The 20,473-nt window shown below is 41.7% G+C and overlaps 1 protein-coding gene across 2 annotated transcripts in view; it reads left to right on the forward strand.

The window, feature by feature from the left end:
- RHOA (ras homolog family member A) overlaps positions 1-20,473 on the forward strand; it is a 63,706-nt gene that overhangs the window by 37,102 nt on the left and 6,131 nt on the right. For both annotated transcript variants that reach the window (XM_077858916.1, XM_077858915.1), the window contains 2 exons: positions 15,692-15,848; positions 18,422-18,542. In XM_077858916.1, the coding sequence (XP_077715042.1) occupies positions 15,693-15,848; positions 18,422-18,542 (277 nt within the window). In that variant the 5' untranslated portion in view covers position 15,692. The remainder of the gene's footprint in view (positions 1-15,691; positions 15,849-18,421; positions 18,543-20,473) is intronic.

Raw genomic sequence — 20,473 nt, forward strand, 5'->3', positions numbered from 1 at the left:
AGGGAGGGGCTAAAAGTTGCAACCCCCTTATCACAGGATGGGGGCTCCTTCCAGGGGGTTCCCCTGGCAACCAACCCCCCATCTTTAGGGATTTTCCAAAATCACCTCCTTTACATAAATTCAGGTGTGGTTGAAGAAGATTTTGTTATGAATAACAAGATACTCCTTTCACTTTAATCATTCCAGAGCTATTTCAGGAACTGGAGCTGTTTGAGGACAAAAGATCAAATATAGGGATCCCTGGGTGGCTCAGCGGTTTAGCACTTGCCTTGGGCCCAGGGTGTGATCCTGGATTCCCCGGATTGAGTCCCAGGTCGGGCTCCTTGCATGGAGCCTGCTTCTCCTTCTGCCTGTGTCTCTGCCTCTCTCATGAATAAATAAATAAATAAAATCTTTTTTAAAAAATAAAATATAAATTTTTTTATTGTTCATATAATTTGAGAAATTTCAAGGGTTATAGGAACCATGTGCTAGGAACAGGGACTAGGACCAACCAAATATATATAAATCACAGTATCTCATTTGTATACTTAAAAATAATTAAAATGGCAAATTCTGTTATAAATTATCACAACTCCTAAAAACTGTCTATGGTTTTCTCCAGCTTTATTGAGATATAATTGACATAAAACATTGTATAAGTTAAAGGTGTACAAAGTGTTGATTTGATACATTAGCTAACACCTGTATCATGTCACATAATTACTATGTCTTTTGTAGTGAAATCATTTAAGATTTACTCCTTAGCAACTTTCAAGTATACATACAGTATTAACTGTAATCACTGTGCTGTAATTAGATTCCCAGAATTGTATACTTTCAATGTATAAATTAATTTATTTATATGTGACTTATATTTCAATAAAGCTATTTTTTAAATAAAGCTATTTTTAAGAGCTTATTTTCACTTGTGTCTAGCTCCTCCGCCCCCAATGTGACTAGTTTGTTATTCCACAGCATGTTTGTTGAGTAGACCTGGCCTAGTTTAATGTTTACTGGCAGAAATATAGGCTAATAGAATTTGAGTATGATTGACTTGTAGGCCTTTTTGGCAATGAGTAAATCCTTTGTGTCTGTCCCAATTTCGTAAGTTATATTTCAGTAACATCTCTAAAAATGGATTCTTATACAAGAATGGTTTTTCAGTTTGAAAATTAGTGTGTTTTAACATACTGGCCTTATACTTAATAAATTCTAGTAACTAAACTTCTTTCCCCATTGGTAAAATAGGTATAATTATCATTCATCTCTGTCTTTGAAAGTTTAGGGTCAAATGTATAGGGAGGGCATTGTAATACACTAGTGTAGGTGTCATGGTCACTCATGAATGTCCGCACAGGATCTGTCATAGCAGTTTTTGAAACTTCTGATAGCGTTTGTATTATTAAAGAGAATACCAGAAGAATGGTTAATATAGTGTGTTTGTCTTTTTTCTTTTTCTTTTTCTCTCTTTCTTCCTTTCCTTTCCTTTCCTTTCCTTTCCTTTCCTTTCCTTTCCTTTCCTTTCCTTTCCTTTCCTTTCCTTTCCTTTCCTTTCCTTTCCTTTCCTTTCCTTTCCTTTCCTTTCCTTTCTTTTTTTCCCTCCCTCCCTTATTCCCTCCCTCCCTCCCTCCCTCCCTCCCTTCCTTCCTTCCTTCCTTCCTTCCTTCCTTCCTTCTTCCTTCTTCCTTCCTTCCTTCCTTCCTTCCTTCCTTCCTTCCTTCCTTCCTTCCTTCCTTCCTTCCTTCCTTCCAGTTGTATGCCAGGTGATAGGTGTAGAAATGGATTTGAGAGCCACAAGCAGCCTGTGATTAGCAGTAGGCATCACTATCAGACATGGCAGTGAAGTGTATCTTGTGGTTCCTGTGGTTGTCCCTCTGATGGGGGCCAGTGAAGTATATGCTTTGGAAAGTGCTTCATCAGCTGTGCCAGCAGAGGAGACGCCCTGAAAAGGGGTGCATCACTTCTGGGTACTTACACCTTGTCACCCAGGATTTGCACATCACAAAAAAGATGTTCTTACCCTCTGTTTTCTCACTGCTGTTAATAGGAGAATGTTTATGTCCAGACAGCCTTTATTTCCTCTTGTGAAAGGAAGATGGTTTCCATAAGGGCATTATCTTGCCATTCATTCCCAGCTCTGCTCCTCAGCAGCAGGGCCAGCCCCATCCTCCTGAGTTCCAAGTAAGAGCATTCTGTGTTAAGTTTCAAGTCTGTGGACCAGTAAAACAAAGGTTCGTACCGTTAAAGAGTAATTAATACGGTTTTTTTTTCCCCATTTGTTTTTTTATGCTTTAACCACAAGATAATTGTAATGCTAGCTGTAGACAGTTATCCATGTGTCATTATGAAGTTTACCCTATTGCTTTAACTTAAATCTCTTATGTCCCAGCATTGTGGACACAAAAAGGTCTTATTGACCCTGTGTATGTGGTCATCAGTAAGTTTTTGGGTGAGACTATACCAGGAGGACTGAGGAGCTTTCATTTTGCCTATAGAATAGTAACTGCCTGTTGTCAAAGCAAGACATGCTCCGTATCCAAGTCAGGGTCACCTTCTTATTGTTGTGGTTGATCTGGATTTGCAGCAGTGTTGATATTGATAACTGCCTATATTTCCCTTCCAGGGAATTTTCCTGGGCTTGTAAATCAAGTGGCAGGGCTAGGTGTGATATACCTTGTATGCTGTCCCACTATGAACAGTAACCACTAACAGCAGTCATTTTGCTCAGGTGCTACCTGGCTTTCTGGCAGCATGTTTTCAAGCGTGAAGTATACAATTGCAAGACAGTGATGATAGGAAGTATATGCTTGAAATTGGAGGCTTTTAAAAGGTAAATAGCAAACTTTATATGACATATTAGACTTAAAGAGGGGAAGCTAGAATGTTGACTCCAAAATCATTCCTAGTAAGTCAGGCAGAAGTAGTTTCAGGTTGATCTACTCTAATTAGTCTGCTTTTTCAAAGGAATATCATTGCAGTTCTCCTAGTATAACATATATGCAGGTCCAAATGGTCTTTTTCAGTCCTTTTGTGCTTGGCCTATGTTAGTTTGATTAGAATTTCAGTTGTCTGATTATTCACTGTTCCACATATTTTTTCCCCTCAATCTCCTGAGTCCTGTAAAAAAGTCCTTGCTTCAAGAAAAGAGTAATCAGAGTGCCAAGGAGTTGGGGTTCTTTAATCAGTATTTTTGGGAAACTGCTCTGTATAAGCATCCCATTAGACATACTCTTGCCACACTAATAACGTAGCTCCAAATGGCACAGACCAAGCCAGATGTGGTCCCTATCTTTAAGGAACTTAACATTCTAGGAATGGATATAAGTTAGCACACAAGAACTATAACTCCTGTCTCTCTTCCATAGAATAGGATGCCTGATAAAAGTGATTGAATTGAGGTGTATGATATAAGGATTAAGAGGACCAAAGCCTCACTTGGAGGCAACATTTGATTTGGGGGAGTGAAAGATCTAGGACCATAAATAAGAAATAGGCTTTGGCAGGGCAGGGGAGCACCAGGCTGGTTCAGTGGGTAGAGCATATGATTTAATCTCAAGGTTGTGAGTTTGATCCCCTCTTTGAGCATAGAGATTACTTAATAATAAGGGCAGCCTGAGTGGCTCGGCGGTTTAGCGCCACCTTCGGCCCAGGGCCTGCCTGATCCTGGAGACCTGGGATCAAGTCCCATGTCGGGCTGCCTGTATGGAGCCTGCTTCTCCCTCTGCCTGTGTCTCTGCCTCTGTGTGTGTGTGTGTCTCTCATGAATAAATAAAATCTTTTTTTTAAATAATAATAAATCTAAAAAAAAAAAGCTTTAGAACAGAAGGCAGTCTTTGGGGTGGACAGATGAGGTGTTATTTTCTGAAGAGAAGAAGAAAAAAATTTCAAATAAGGCATGACTTTGAGATGAAGTGGGGGAGTTTTACAAGTCCAGTTAGTGGAATTAGGTGTGTGATAAGGAATGAAGAGAAAGTGGGAAGAGAAAATCAGAATTTTAGAGGACCCTCATGGTAAGGCTGAGGAGTTCTTGGCCTGATTTTGACATTGAGGACCTTCTGACGGCCTAAAGCAAAGGCATGATGGGCTAAAGCCCAGGCATAGGAATGTAGACTTCATCTGCTGCAAGCAGGGTAGAAGGGAGGTGAGACCAGTTGGCTTTTTGCTTTTTTCCGGGTAGGCAGTATGGAGGACTTTTGAACAGTGATTATGAGAAGTCAAAGTGGGTAGGTAATGGTAGTGGTGGAAGGGGCAGAATTCCCCAGAACTTGAAAGCAGTCTTGCTGTGAGAGACAAAAGAAAAGTAAGAGAATTGTTTAACCTCAGGGTTTCTTATCTTTTTTACTATAGTATAGAGGGAGGGAGGGACAAAGGGGGAGAGAGAGAATCTTTAGCAGGCTCCACAATGGCTCCATCTCACAACCCTGAGATCATGACCTGATCCTAAATCAAGAGTGAGATGCTGGGATCCCTGGGTGGCGCAGCGGTTTGGCGCCTGCCTTTGGCCCAGGGCGCGATCCTGGAGACCCGGGATCGAATCCCACATCGGGCTCCCGGTGCATGGAGCCTGCTTCTCCCTCTGCCTGTGTCTCTGCCTCTCTCTCTTTCTCTCTCTGTGACTATCATAAATAAATAAAAATTAAAAAAAAAAAAAAAAAAGAGTGAGATGCTTAATCGACTGAGCCACCCAGGTGCCCCAAACCATAAGGGTTTCCACAGTGAGTTTTTAGGAGTGTAATTTTGTTTTCATCACCAAGATTGAGGTAACTGGGAAGAGAAGATTTGATAGAAGTTGGGGTGATACCTGCAAGACACTGAATTTGATATGCAAGTAGAGCATAGAGTTGAGTGTATCAGGTTTAGAACAGGGACCAGGTCAGAGTGAGATATAGGAGTGTTCATAGAAGTGTTTTTTGAAGAATTGAGATCCTCAGAGATAGGTAGAGTATTAGAGTGATTAGATGTGAAGGCTGTAACTAATGAGACGGACAACAGATATCGGCACACCAGTGTACTGATGTAAGTTACAACAAAAAATACGAGGGAGAATTCAGATTATATTTTGTGAAGGTAGGTTATTGGTGATTTTTTAAAGAGATTTTTATTTATTTAGTTAGTTTTTTAAAGAGATTTTATTTTTTTATTCATGAAAGACATAAAGAGGCAAAGATACAGGCAGAGGGAGAAGCAGGCTTCTCCCAGGGAGCCCTACGTGGGACTCATTCCCCATAGCCCAGGATCATGCCATCAGCTGAAGGCAGACGCTCAACTGCTGAACCACCCAGGCATTCTGGTTATTGGCGATTTCTGAGAAAGTTTCAGTAGTTTGAGCCAGAAGGCAGATTGGAAGAATTTTAAACAAGTCAGTGGATATGAAGCAGCAGAAATATATACCTTTTCTTTGAAATAGGCCAGAGAGAGAGCAGTAACCAGAAGAAAGTGTGGATGTGGGATGGTTTATTATTTTAAAGTAGGAACACTCTGCACTTTATTGTAGAGTGAGAGAGAAAAACCATTAGGGAGAGAGAAAGGAGATGAGGGGTACCAAAAGTGGCAATACTGAAGGAATTGAAAGGTGCTAGAGGATGTGAGGTTAGGCCTATTGGAGGGTGAGACCATAGTAGTATGAGCTGCAGGAGCTGCTATTTGCTGAGTGCCTCCTGTGATGCCAGACTCCATAAGATGCTGAGATACTGTACTCCCTGTGGAGGAGTGCTGCCCTGGAGGCCTGTGGTGCAGGCTTCTGAGTCAGTGAGCTGTCTGCTGTTGTGTCTGTTGAGTATGAAGCACAGGATTACATGTGGCACTACATGTAGCTCCTCTGTTGTTTGTGGGAAATATATTACAATACTGTTTATCTTTGTTAATAACTGCTTAATGTAATTTGCCAAAGTATGGTCCACAGCCAGAGCACACTGTTTTTTGAGATTGTGGGGAAAGACTGATCTTGTGATGACATGGCAGACAGGTAACCTTATTTGGAGTAGGTATTTTCAGCACCATGGGAGATCTCCTTTCGACCTTTCTTTTTCCTTTAAATTTTTGTGAGGATGGCAGAGTAACTCATATAAAGGTTTTGAACTGAGGAAAGAAATCACTTACATAGTGTTACAGGTAACTTAAATAGATATGTCATAACTGTTAGTAGACAAATAAACCTCTCCTCAAAACCCTTTAAGAATTATTTCTGAGACTGCATTCAGCCTAGAAAATGACACATCTAGCTGAAAGACTGCGGATAGAGTTCAGGGTGATTTTCTTTCTCAAGCTGCCAAGCCATGTACTTGAAAAACATACTGGATTTATAGCAAAGTGAAAAGAAAAGACTAGAGTAACATTTTCCTGGGTCATTTCAGGAAATAATTCGATGTTTGTACTTTTCACTTCTTGTCAACATCTCTGGTTGTGTGGCCAGATTCCCAGAAATCAACTTCTAATTCTAGGCTTTATTTTCATTTTGTCCCATAGTCACTTGTAATTTCTGTCTTTTTCACCAGCAAAGGCTGATGGGTTTTACACTTTTCCTGGGCCAAATGTTCCCCAAGGAAAATTGTCCAAAGCCTTTTTGGTGCTCTTTAGCATTTTCATTTTGGGTGTCTTTAACCACATTAGATTGAAAGAAATTATTTCTTGAGAATTTTTTTTTTTAATTTTTATTTTATTTATGATAGTCACAGAGAGAGCGAGAGAGAGAGGCAGAGACACAGGCAGAGGGAGAAGCAGGCTCCATGCACCGGGAGCCCGATGTGGGATTCGATCCCGGGTCTCCAGGATCATGCCCTGGGCCAAAGGCAGGCGCCAAACCACTGCGCCACCCAGGGATCCCATATTTCTTGAGAATTGAGTGCTTTCTAGGAAGGAGGTATTCAAAGCTGGCAACCTTTTTTTGAAACAGGGATTTCCTGATAAATTTTGTTTGCATCCCTTGAGGCCCTGGTTGTTTGCCTTTGGGCACAAACCAATACAAGTTAGGCCTGAAGAGATGTGTAAAGTGTATAAAATCTTGAAGTGATTTTGAGAGGATGGGAAAAACAATTATTTATAAATCCTATCAAGTTGTTAGCAGTCAGACTGACTAGAAAAATGATTTTTAAGAGGTAAATTGATTAGTGTCTGTGCCCTGGATTCTGAAAATGAGGTAATCTGTCTCCTTTCTCATTTAATAAATGGTTTATTTTATTTTATTTTTTTGTTTTCTTGTATTTAATGCCTATTGTATGCTCACTAAATACCAAACCACATAAGGTTGCAAAGAAATTTAAGTACATTCTTTGCTCTTAGGTGATTTGCAGTCCAGTTGGAAGATAAAACACAAGTGAAACAACTGCAGGAACTTGAGGCAGGTTCCATATCCATTAGAAATCCTGAGCAAAAAAGGGAAGAGGGAGCTGAAGGGGTTGCCAAAGTACTGAGCTATATATAGTTAAGGGGTCTCAATATAATACTGTTTTTTTTTTTTAATTTTTATTTATTTATGATAGAGAGAGAGGCAGAGAGAGAGAGAGGCAGAGGGAGAAGCAGGCTCCATGAACCGGGAGCCTGATGTGGGATTCAATCCCGGGTCTCCAGGATTGCGCCCTGGGCCAAAGGCAGGCGCCAAACCGCTGCGCCACCCAGGGATCCTTATAATACTGTTTTGATTGAATGCTCCTGTTGCTTGTTTTTTTTTTTTTTTTTTTTTTAATTTTTTTATTTATTTATTTATGATAGGCACACAGTGAGAGAGAGAGAGGCAGAGACACAGGCAGAGGGAGAAGCAGGCTCCATGCACCGGGAGCCCGATGTGGGATTTGATCCCGGGTCTCCAGGATCGCGCCCTGGGCCAAAGGCAGGCGCCAAACTGCTGCGCCACCCAGGGATCCCTGTTGCTTGTTTTTTTTAAGTAGGCTCTGAGCCCAGTGTGGGGCTTGAACTCACAACCCTGAGATCAGTAGTCACATGCTCGAGGCACCTGGGTGGCTCAGTAAGTTAAGCATCTACCTTCAGTTCAGGTCATGATCCTGGGGTCCTGGAATTGAACCCGCATCTGACTCCCTGCTCAGCAGAGAGTCTTGCTTCTCCCTCTGGCTCACCCCCTGCTTGTGTTTTCTCTTTCTCTCTCTCATAAATAAAGAAAAGGAAAGAAAAAAAAGTCACATGATCTACTACTGACTGAGCCAGCTAGGCACCCCTGCATGCTCCTGTTTAAAGAATGATATTGAGCACATTTCCTGTTTATGCTTATTATTATGCTTTCATTTTACAAAAAAAGATTTTTATTTTATTTATTCATGAGAGACATAGAAGGAGAAGCAGGCTCCTCACAGAGTGCCTGATGTGAGACTCGATCCCTGGACCAGGATCACATCCTGAGCCAAAGGCAGACGCTCAACTTCTGAGCCATTCAGCCATCCCTGTGCTTTAATTTTTGTATTATCCTAGATCTAATGCTTTTGTGCAAAAAGAAAAGATTTTTTAAAAAATCACTAGATCACTTTTGGGTTTGGTAAAACTTTATAATGTCTATGTGTATATACTTAGCCAGGTACATACTGCAGTATGTCAAGCATACTGAGAACTTAAAAATGCTGATGATGGCAGCACTGTGAACCCTTCCATTATGGAATCTTCTGCTTAGGAGTTTATGCAATTAAAATTTTATTTTATTTTAAGAATTTTATTTATTTATTCATGAGAGACACACACACACACAGAGAGAGAGAGAGGCAGAGACACAGGCAGAGGGAGAAGCAGGCTCCATGCAGGGAACCCGATGTGGGACTCGATCCCGTGTCTCCAGGATCACACCCCGGGCTTCAGGCAGCGCTAAACCGCTGCGCCACCGGGGCTGCCCTGCAATTAAAATTTTAAAGCTAGGTACAGGTGGGTGGCTCAGCTGAGCATCTGCCTTTGGGTCGGTCACGGTGTGATCCCGAAATCGGGGATCAAATCCCACATCGGGCTCCCTTGCAAGGAGCCTGCTTTTTCCTCTGCCTGCCTATGTCTCCCTCTCTCTTTGAGTCTCTCATGAATAAATAAGATCTTCAAAAAAATTTTTTTGGGGGGATGCCTAGGTGGCTCAGTGGTTGCGTGTCTGCCTTTGGCTCAGGGCGTAATCCCAAAATCCCAGGATTGAGTCCCACATCAGGCTTCCTGCATGGAGCCTACTTCTCCCTCTGCCGATGTCTCTGCCTATGTGTCTTTCATAAATAAATAAAATCTTTAAAAAAAAAATTTAAGCTAAATTCCTTAGGTATTCTAGACTTAAAAAAATGTGTTTCTCATGTTTGTTTCATGTACCTCCAGTGGATTATCATGGCTACTCCAGTTTGGGAAACATTCCATTTAGATAGTCTGGTTTTGTGATATGTATTTGTTTTTTGTTTGTTTGTTTTTTTAAGTTTTTATTTATTCATGAGAGACACAGAGAGGCCAAGACACAGGCAGAGGGAGAAGCAGACTCCATGCAGGGAGCCCGACGTGGGACTCGATCTTGGGTCTCCAGGATCACACCCCAGGCCGAAGGCGGCGCTAAACCGCTGAGCCACCAGGGCTGCCCATTGTGATATGTATTGTTGAGGATTCATTTGACTACATATAATAAAGACCTGGAAATTACCATATTAAAGAAGACAGTCATTTATTTTTCACATAAAGGAGGGTAGAAGTGTAGGCAGTCTGTGACTGAGGTGGTGGCTCCCAAGAACAATTAGGATTCAGGCTCTACCTTTTATTTTTCCAATTCCAGAATGGCATTTATGTTTTTCATCCACACATCCACGTCCTCACATTCCAGGATGGCTCTTCAGAAAGTAGCCTTGGCTCCAGGTTTAAGCACCATGAAGGAGGAAAGGGACAAAGAAGGGCATGCGACTTCACTTTAAGGAAGACTTCTTGGAAGTCTCACAGGCATTGCTGATTACATCTCATAGGCTTGAACTTCGTACATATATATACCTATATATATGTATATGTATGTGTATATTTATATATATACCTATATATGTATATGTATGTGTATATTTATATATTAGGTACATACATACCTAATGTAAGGGAAGCTGAGAAATGTAGTCTTTTAACTAGGCAGCAAAGTACACAGCTAAAAATTGAAGTGCTGTTCTAAAAGGGAACAGTAGGGGCAGCCCTAGTGGCTCAGCGGTTTAGTGCCTGCCTTTGGCCCAGGGCCTGATCCTGGAGACCAGGGATCGAGTCCCACGTCGGGCTTCCCGCATGGAGCCTGCTTCTCCCTCTGCCTGTGTCTCTGCCTCTCTCTCTGTGTGTGTCTCTCATGCATAAATAAATAAAATCTTTAAAAAAAAATAAAAGGGAATAGTAGGAATTGGAGTGGTTGACCATTAATTAGTCTCTGGCAAGTAGAAGGATGCTAGAATTCTTTTTTGGTAACAGCTTTATTGAAATACACTTCACATACCTTACAATCTACTCATTTAGAGTGTACTATTCAATGTCATGTATTTATACTATATAGTATGTTCATAGAGCTTTGGCTATGTATCCATCTTATGACAAATTTCACTACCGGTCTTTTTTTTTGTTTTTGAAGATTTTATTTATTTATTCATTCATTCATTCATGAGAGCATCTCATGACAATTTCATCATCCCAAAAAGAGGCTCAACTGTTCCCTTAGTGATCATTTCCTTTCTTCCCTCTTCCAACTCCCTTCTTTAGGCAATCACCAACCTACTTTCTCTGTCTGTATTTTCCTATTCTGGACATTTTACACACACACACACACACACACACACACACACACTGTATTATTTTGTTTTTGTTTTTTTTAATGTGAAGCTGAACTCATGACCCTGAGATTAAGAGTCCTCATGCTCATCTGACTGAGCCAGCCAGATGTCTCTGGACATTCTATACAAATGGAGTCACTCAATATGTGGTTCTTTATGGTTAGCTTCTTTACATATGTAATGTTTCAAGTTTCATTCATACTGTAGTATGTATCAACACTTTTCTCTGTCCTGAATATTATTCCATTGCATGGATATATATGCCACATTTTATGCATTTATTATTTTTGGATGTTTGGTTTATTTCCACTTTTTGACTATGATGAATATTTTTTATTAAGATTTTATTTATTTAGGGATCCCTGGGTGGCGCAGCGGTTTGGCACCTGCCTTTGGCCCGGGGCGTGATCCTGGAGACCCGGGATCAAATCCCACGTCTGGCTCCCAGTACATGGAGCCTGCTTCTCCCTCTGCCTGTGTCTCTGCCTCTCTCTCTCTCTCTCTCTCTCTGACTATCATAAATTAAAAAAAAAAAGATTTTATTTATTTAGAGAGTGTGCAAGCAGGGGGAGGGGCAGAGGGAGAGAATCTTCAAGTAGACTCCCTGCTGAGTGCTGAACCCAGCATGGGGCTTGATCTCTTGACCTGAGCTGAAACCAAGAGTTGGACTCTTACCTGAGTCACCAAGGTGTCCTGGCTGTGAATATTTCAGTGTTGCTGTGAACATTTGTGTATAAGTGTTTGTGTGGACATAGGTTTTCATCTTTCTCAGATGTATGTCTAGGAGTGGAATTGCTAGGTCATATCCAGATCTCCCCCTCCCCCCCTTTTTTTAAAGATTTTACTGGAACGCCTGGGTGGCTCAGTGGCTGAGGGTCTCTGCCTTTGGCTCAGGGCATGGTCCCCAGGTCCTGGGATCGAGTCCCACATCAGGTTCCTCTCAGGGAGCCTGCTTCTCCCTCTGCCTATGTCTCTGCCTCTCTCTGTGTTTCTCTCATGAATAAATAAATAATCTTAAAAAAATAAATAATGATTTTATTTTAGGGAATGCATGAACATGGGAGAAGGAGTGGAAGGGGAGGCAGGGGGAAAGAATCTCAAGCATATTCCATGCTGAGTGTGGAGCCTGACATGGGGCTTGATCTCACCACCCTGAGATCAGGACCTGAGCTGAAACCAAGAATCAGATGTTTAATCAACAGAGTCACCCAGGCACCACCCCCAAATCAGCATCTTTATTGCAGTCTCATAAGAGACCCTGAGCAAGACCATCCATCTAAGCTGGGTTTTTTTGTTGTTGAGTTACCCTGAGTAAGGGTTCTTCATGTATTATAGATAGTATGTTATTTGCAAACATTTACTCCTGTTTGTCTGGTTGTTTTCTTATTTTCTTTTTTTGTTTTAAGTGGTCTCTCTCTGTACCCAACAAGGGGCTTGAACTCAGGACTCTTAGATCAAACCTTACGTGCTGAGCCAGCCACATGCCCTATGTCTTCTCATTTTCTTGATGGTATCTCTGGAAGTACAGAAGTTTTAAGTTTTTATGAAAGTCCAATTATCTGTTTTTTCCTCAGTTGCTAGTGATGAATATACTCTTGCACATGGACACAAAGGGGATGGCCAGAGGGAGAGAAGTTCTCAAGCAGACTCTGCTAAGCATGGAGCCTGATGTAGGGCTTGATCTTAGGACTCCTGGACCCTGAGACCACAATGCAAGCCAAAATCAAGAGTTAGGAACCCAACCAACTGTGCCACCCAGGCGCCTCCAATATATTCCTCCAATATTTTCCCTTAGGTTTTATTTTGTATTTATTTGTTTGACACAGAGCAAGAGGGTGAGCACAAGCACGGGGAGCAGCAGAGAGAGAGTGAGAAACAGACTCTCCACTGAGCAGGGAGCTCAAGGCTAAGGCAGACAGCCAACCAACTGAACCACCCAGGCACCTTGCCCCAAATGTATATATATATGTATTTTTAAAGATTGTATTCACTCATGAGAGACACAGAGAGAGGCAGACACATAGGCAGAGGGAGCAGCAGGCTCCCTATGGGGAGTCTCATGTGGGACTCGATCCCAGGACTCCAGGATCAGATCTGAGCCAAAGGCACAACCGCTGAGCCACCTAGGTGCCCCGCCCCAAATATATTCTTAAATATATTACTCACAGTGACCAAGAGGTGGAAGCTACCCAGTGTCTATCAGTGGATCAGTGAGTAAACAATGTAGTATATACATATACAATGGAATATTATTCAACTTTAAAGAAGGAAGGAAATTCTGACGCACGCCATAACACCTATCAACCTTGATGACATGCTGAGTAAAATAAGCCAATCCCAAAAGGACAAATGCTGCTTGGTTCTACTTCCTTCCAAATGAAGTAGGTAGTAGGTATCTCTAACTCAGAGATAGAAAGTAGAATGGTGGTTATCAGGGGTGAGTGGGTAGAAAGGGGGGATAGGGAGTTAAATATTTTATGATTTTAGATCTTATATTTGGGCTTATAATTCATCTTGATTTAACTTTTGTATATGATAGGGGCACCTGGGTGGCTCCAGTGGTTGAGTGTCTGCCTTTGGCTCAGGTCATGATCCCAGGGTACTGGGATCGAGTTCTGCATCAGGCTCCCTGCAGGGAGCCCTGCTTTTCCCTCTGCCTGTGTCTCTGCCTTTCTCTTGTGTGTGTCTCATGAATGAATATATTAAATCTAAAAAAAATTTTTTTAAAAAAATACAATATGAGGTGTGGCTTTCTAACTTCATTCTTTGTGTGGATCTCTTCAGCACCATTTGTTGAATAGAATGCCTTTCCTCCATCAGATTGTCTTGGCATCCTTGTTGAAAATCACTTGACCCGGGACGCCTGGGTGGCTCAGCGGTTGAGCGCCTGCTTTGGCCCAGGGCGTGATCCTGGAGTCCCGGGATTGAGTCCCACATCAGGCTTCCTGCATGCAGGGTTCCTGCTTCTTCCTCTGCCCTGTGTCTCTGCCTCTCTCTCTCTCTCTGTCTCTCATGAATAAATAAATAAAATCTTAAAAAAAAAGAAAGAAAGAAAGAAGAAAGAAAGGAAGGAAGGAAAGAAAGAAAGAAAGAAAGAAAGAAAGAAAAGAAAAGAAAAGAAAGAAAACCACTTGACCCTTAATGTGGGAGCATATTTCTAGACTCTCAGTTCTATTCCACTGATCTCTATGTCTGTCTTTATAACAGTGCAATAGTATCTTGATTACTATAGCTTTAAAACAGCCTTTTTTTTTTTTTTTTTTAATCTTTCTTTCTTTGAGAGCACAAGTAGGGCAAGGAAGGGTAAATGGTGAGGGAGCAGACTCCTCACAGAGCAGGGTGCCCAACGTGGGGCTCCATCCCAGGACCCTGAGATCATGACTTGAGTTGAAGGCAGATGCCTAACCAGCTGAACCACCAGGCACTCCTACAGTAAGTTTTAAAATCAGGAAGCTTGAGTCCTACAACTTTGTTCTTTTTCACTATTGTTTTTACATTCTGAGTCCATTGAATTATCTTTGTGAATTTTCTAATCAGTTTGTCAATTTCTGTGAAGAAGCCTTCTGGTATTTTGATAGGGATTGTCTTGAATCTCTAGAATAATTTGGAAGATGTTGCCATTTAACAATATTGTCTTCCAGTCCAGAAACTTGAAATGTCTTCATTCATTATCTTCATAGATCTTTCATAGATCTATTATCTTCATAGTTCTTTCTCAACAGTGTTTTGGTGTTTTCAGGGTATTTTTTATACTTTTGGTAAATTTATCCTTATTCTTTTTGAAGCCATTGAAAATGAAATTGTCTTTTTTTTTTTTTTTAAGATTTCATTTATTCATGAGAGACTTGCAGAGACAGCGATAAGCAGGCTCCCTGTGGGGAGCCTGACACATGACTCGATCCCCACCCCAGATCACAACCTGAGCCAAAGGCAGATGCTCAACCACTGAGCCACCCAAGCACCCCTGAAATTTTATCTTCTTAATTTCATTTTCTCTTTGTTCATTACTAGGTTATAGAAATACAGTTGTTTTTTGTATGTTCGTCTTGTATCCTACGGCCTTACTGAATTTATGGTTTTTTTTAATAGATCCCTCCTTTTTTTTTTTTTTTTTTTTTTTTTAGAGATTTTATTTATTTATTCATAAGAGACACAGAAAGAGAGAGAGTGAGTCAGAGACACAGGCAGAGGGAGAAGCAGGCTCCATGCAGAGAGCCCGATGTGGGACTTGATCCCGGGACTCCAGGATCATGCCCTGGGCTAAAGGCAGGCACCAAACCGCTGAGCCACCCAGGGATCCCCTGAATTTGTTTTAATAATGTTTAGTGGATTCCTTAGGATTTTCCATATATAAGGTCATATCATCTTCAAGTTAAGATAGTTTTACTTCTTCCTTTCCAATCTGGATGTCTTGTTTCATCACCTTGTTTAATTACTCTGGCTAGAGTCTCCAGTATCATGTTAGTTAGAAGTGGCAAGAGTGGCCACTCTTGTCTTGTTCCTGATCTTGAGGAAAAGCTTTCAGTCTTTTTACCATTAAGTATAAACATCTGTTTTGGGTGCTTGGATGGCACAGTCAGTTAAGCATTCTACTATAGGGTTGAGCTCAGGTGATGATCTCAGGATCCTGGGATCAAGCCCCACATCAGGCTCCACACTCAGCGCGGAGTGCTTACTTATAGTATCGCCACCTGCCCCTCACTCCTATCCTATCCTATCCTATCCTATCCTATCCTATCCTATCCTATCATCTCTCAAATCTTAAAAAGAAATCAAGTTTAAATAGTGTAACCGTTAGTTGTGGAGTTTTGTTACGACCTTTTGATGTCAAGTGGAAAGCCGTACTAGCATTTTGTATTTGGGTGTGCTACACAGACTTGTGCCCCATGGTTAGAAAAGTGTGTGTCATAGCTTGAAGCTATTAATAGCTTATGCATTCTAGATAACACCTTTGTCTCATGTTTCAGCATGGCTGCCATCCGGAAGAAACTGGTGATTGTTGGTGATGGAGCCTGTGGTAAGACTTGTTTGCTCATCGTCTTTAGCAAGGACCAGTTCCCAGAGGTGTATGTACCCACAGTGTTTGAGAACTATGTGGCAGATATTGAAGTTGATGGAAAGCAGGTGAGTACACTTTTCGTAACAACTGGTTTCATTTTGTATCTTAGGCTGTTCATAGAGCCTGTAGAGAATTAGGTCTTTTTGTTTCTTCAGTATACAGTTTAATGATTACAGACGTGTTTGAATGAGAAATCCATTCTATTCTTGCCATCTTAACTTTATTAATTTTTAACTGCTATCATCTAGACTTTGCTAACATTCCTACCTATTTTATATAGGGAAGCCCTAGTATATGTGCTCTTAACAGTTTTATGTTTGAAATTTAGTTTGTTGCTAGATGGATAATACTAAAATGAACCTTTTTGTATGGGTGGGATTTTTTTTCCAGTTTTTTTCCTAATATTTCATTCAGCACTAAAATACGGGATTACTAGGTCAACAACAGGTCATTTTATGGGTCTCAAAGGGCTATACTGATCTACTCCACCAGCAATGTGACAGTTAAATAACATCCTCATATTTAATTTGTGTAAATGGTTTTTGACTTTAACATAAATAGGCTGCCACCTTTGCTTCAATTACCTGTCACTGGCAATGAGGATGGTGTTTCTTCATGTCTGTCCTGAAAATCCACTGGCAAGACTAGAGGAAAACTCTTCTGGAATTAGAGTTTATAGGTTTTTTATGTTCTGCTTTTTGTTGTGAAAATGTCTTATCCAGCTTCCTGTACATATTTTGAAGATGCATGAAATTCCCACTGCAGGTGGGTCAGCTGAAAAAGAAAACTAGAACAATGGGCTCTTCTCCAATAACTCAGTCCTCTCGGGCATTTGTTCATGTGTCTCATGCTGCTAGCACCTAATATATTGGCCCCCATAATTCCATGTCCTTTCATCCTTCTCATTTTTCTGCTTTACCTTAGTATCCCTTTCTGTTCTAGTGCCTCAGTTTGTGGCACTGTGTTTGGAAAGCACATTAAGCCAGCTATTCAGAATTCTAGGGTCCCTGAAATAAAAATGCTTGGTAGTAAGTAAGTAACCTCCAAGTTGAGAGAGGGTACTGCCTCAGAATGTTCATTTAAGAGTATACAGTAACAGAGCCTAGGAAACCGTCAAAGATTCTAGGTGATTGTGTCCCAGGAACATACCTACCAAAAATGGAAAAGCCCATTCTAACAAGAGATAGGCCCAATACCCTGAACCATTCATTTATCAGCATATAGGGTTGGATGTGTCTCACTGAATACACGTGAGGCATGAAGGGGTCAGGGCAGCGTGATTTGGCAGAGAGTAAATGTTCCAGTCTGTTGTGAGGATTGGGTATCAAAGTATTAGAAATACACATATCAAACTGATGGGGTGTGTGTGTGTGTGTGTATGATAGAAGTGCAGGTGGGCCTCGTGGAGGTTGTGAGTGATGCATCCTAGGGCAGAGTTTGAGGGTGGAAGAGATAATTAGCCATCAACTTTAAGGAAAAGATGTTACTTAGAAACTTTGAAATATGGGCTGTGAAAGTTCTAGGAGAAAAAAAAAAAAAAGGTATTCCAAATACTAGGAGAGCTTTGAGCACCATGGGGTCGCTAAGCAGAAGATGTTAAAATCCCATTCTGGTTGTGAGAAATCACAGGGCTGGCTGCAGTGCTGGAGAACATGGAGGGGGACCTCTGTCCAGAGCCCAGGCATTAGCTTGCCCTCCTACCACAGGAAGGTGAGCAGGTTTCCAGGTGTGAAGGGAGTACTTTACTATCTTAGTGATGCTTTCATTCACATTTTTTTGAGCAGAAAAGGCAGGTCCAGAGACCTTTCTTGTCCACTGAGACCTTGCCTAACACCTAGCCTGGTGTCTTTTCTTACCCACCAATTCAAATACCATTTTTTTAAATTTTTTATTTATTTATGATAGTCACACACAGAGAGAGGCAGAGACACAGGCAGAGGGAGAAGCAGGCTCCATGCACCGGGAGCCCGACGTGGGATTCAATCCCGGGTCTCCAGGATTGCGCCCTGGGCCAAAGGCAGGCGCCAAACCGCTGCGCCACCCAGGGATCCCACCATTTTTTAAAAAAATATTTTATTTATTTATTAGCAGAAGAACAGAGGGAAACAGAGAAGGAGGAGCAGACTCCCCATTGAGCAGGGAGCCCAATGTGGGGCTCTATCCCAGGACCTGGGACCATGACCTGAGCCAAAGGCAGATGCTTAGCTGACTGAGTTACCCAGGTTCCCCTCAAATAATCTTGTATCCATGTTTGCACATTGGGGCAAAATGATGAGAAAAACATAAGGAAAGGGTTATATTAGAATATATAGGGGAAAGTTACTCACGTCTAGTGTTTCTCTGTCATGTTTTGTATACTTGGTAGAATGTTGTTTATAGTTGATTTTCCTTGTTCATCTGCTTTTCTGTGTATAATGTTTATAATTAAATACTGTGCTTTTTACAAGATAAGTAATTTTTGACTCGATATTTTGAATTATGTACTTTATATACTGCTAGTATTTTGAGAAATTTCAACCTAAAACAATTTAAACACACCCTCTGCCTCAGGTTTGTTTTACTATTTTGGACTATTTGCCATATTCTGAAAGTGGGTAGGATTAACCTTGCATTCTTACGTTTATTTTTCCTATCACAGGTAGAGTTGGCTTTGTGGGATACAGCTGGGCAGGAAGATTATGATCGCTTGAGGCCTCTCTCCTATCCAGACACTGATGTTATACTGATGTGTTTCTCTATTGACAGCCCTGATAGCTTAGGTGAGTAGCCCTGCAGTCTGTTGTTTGTCACTGTGTGCCTGTCTGACACTGGTTTCTCAGGTCCTTTTTCATGCATCAACTGGTAAAAAGCAAAGATGAACTTCAGAGAAGGAGTCATCAGTGGCTGGAGTAGAGGCTTCGGACTATAGAGCCTAAGCCTTGGGTCACTTTTCAGCCTAGGTCTCCTATGGCTGCCATGGTCTCTACCTTGTAAAGTAGGTGGGTTATCAAATACAAAGCCATCTTTTGGACTAAGATATTGGAAAGGCTTTTTTGGGTGCTCACCTTTTTTTCAGTACTTCATATTGAGCCTGTTGCTTCCCGATATCAAGACTGGTGATTTGCTGTTTCCTGGTATTGTTTTTGTTTGTTGTTTAAAAGTTTATTTTTTTGAGACACAGAGACCACTCAGGGAGGGCAGAGGGAGAGAGAGAGAGAAGGAGACTCCACTGAGCATGGAGGTGGATACAGGGCTTGATTTCACGACCCTGAGATTATACCTGAGCTAAATCAAAGAGTTGGATGCTTAGCTAGCTAAGCCACCCCGTGCCCCTCCTGGTAATGTTTTTAAAGCCACATTTTAGCCCTTTTCTAAAGTATCTAGGCTAATAAGGAGAGACTTGAACTTGACCATTTCACTAGCTCAGTTGGTCACACATCTGAGAAGCCACTGTCCTTCAGAAAGAGACTGAATAACACTGACCTCACACTCTGCAGAACAAGGCACCGGGGCCTGAAACAGAACTTACTTTCAGTTTGTGCTGATAAGTTTGAAATGTCCCATGGTGGGCAGCCCCGGTGGCGCAGCGGTTTAGTGCTGCCTGCAGCCCGGGGTGTGATCCTGGAGACCCGGGATTGAGTCCCGCGTCGGGCTCCCTGCATGGAGCCTGCTTCTCTCTCTGCCTGTGTCTCTGCCTCTCTTTCCCTCTCTCTGAATAAATAAATAAATAAATCTTTAGAAAAAAAAAAAAAGGAGGAAATGTCTCATGGTGATGTGCTGTCTTTACAAGGTAGCAGTAAGGCCAAGAATATTGTTATCATTAACACAAACCATCTTGGAGGGCCTGCTGGTGATTTGGGCTTGTGCTGGCCAGTTATGGTTATGTGACCTTTTTTTTTTTTTCATGGTTATACTCATTTTAATGAAAATACTTGGGCACTCGCAAGAGTTTGAACCACTTTATCAAGGTTATGCAACCCAAGGAGTCAAGCTGAGACTGAGCTCTCTGTGCAGTGTCTCCCAGGACTGAGACAGAGCAAGTCCTCTCTGCCATTGGTTAACTTTGGTCATTTTCAACAGTTGTTTTAGTTCTGGGTTTTCAAACAAATCTGGCTTGCTTTGGGGGGACTGTTGGAAGGCCCTAGAGGGTAGGACAGAGCTTCAGGTCACAGAAAAAACAGAGACATGTGATACCCTCCCTTCACACACACAACATAGATTATGTCTAAATCCTGTAGGAATGAGGAAGAACGTGTGCCCTCTATCTCATCATCCAAGGTATAATCCTCTAGGGACAGAAACATATTCGGAGCAAAATGTTACTTGTCTTCATGTCTCCTGGTCTCAAGGGAGGTCTTTAGCCACCCCTCCCCCTTTTATTTAAAGTAGGCTGCCCAGTACAGGGCTTGAACCCAAAGCCCTGAGATCAAGACCTGAGCTGATTTCAAGAGTTGGATGCTTAACTGACTGAGCCACCCGGGTTCCCTTCTTTAGCTTTTGATTTCTCTTTACTAGCCATGAGTTGTTTCTTGATGGCCCTTCTCCCAGAAGGCAGGCCCTGGGGAGGAGAGCAGAGGTAGAAAGTAAAGAGGCAAAGAGAGATTGATCTCCTCTGAAATACAAACACACCTAGGGAGAGGGTCTGATGTTGGAGGATGCTCTACCTTCCCTGGAGGTCCTTGCAAGAGTGTGATTGTTAGGTGGAGCTCCT

Source organism: Canis aureus, chromosome 19 (genome assembly GCF_053574225.1).
Source record: "Canis aureus isolate CA01 chromosome 19, VMU_Caureus_v.1.0, whole genome shotgun sequence".
Lineage (NCBI taxonomy): Eukaryota > Metazoa > Chordata > Mammalia > Carnivora > Canidae > Canis > Canis aureus.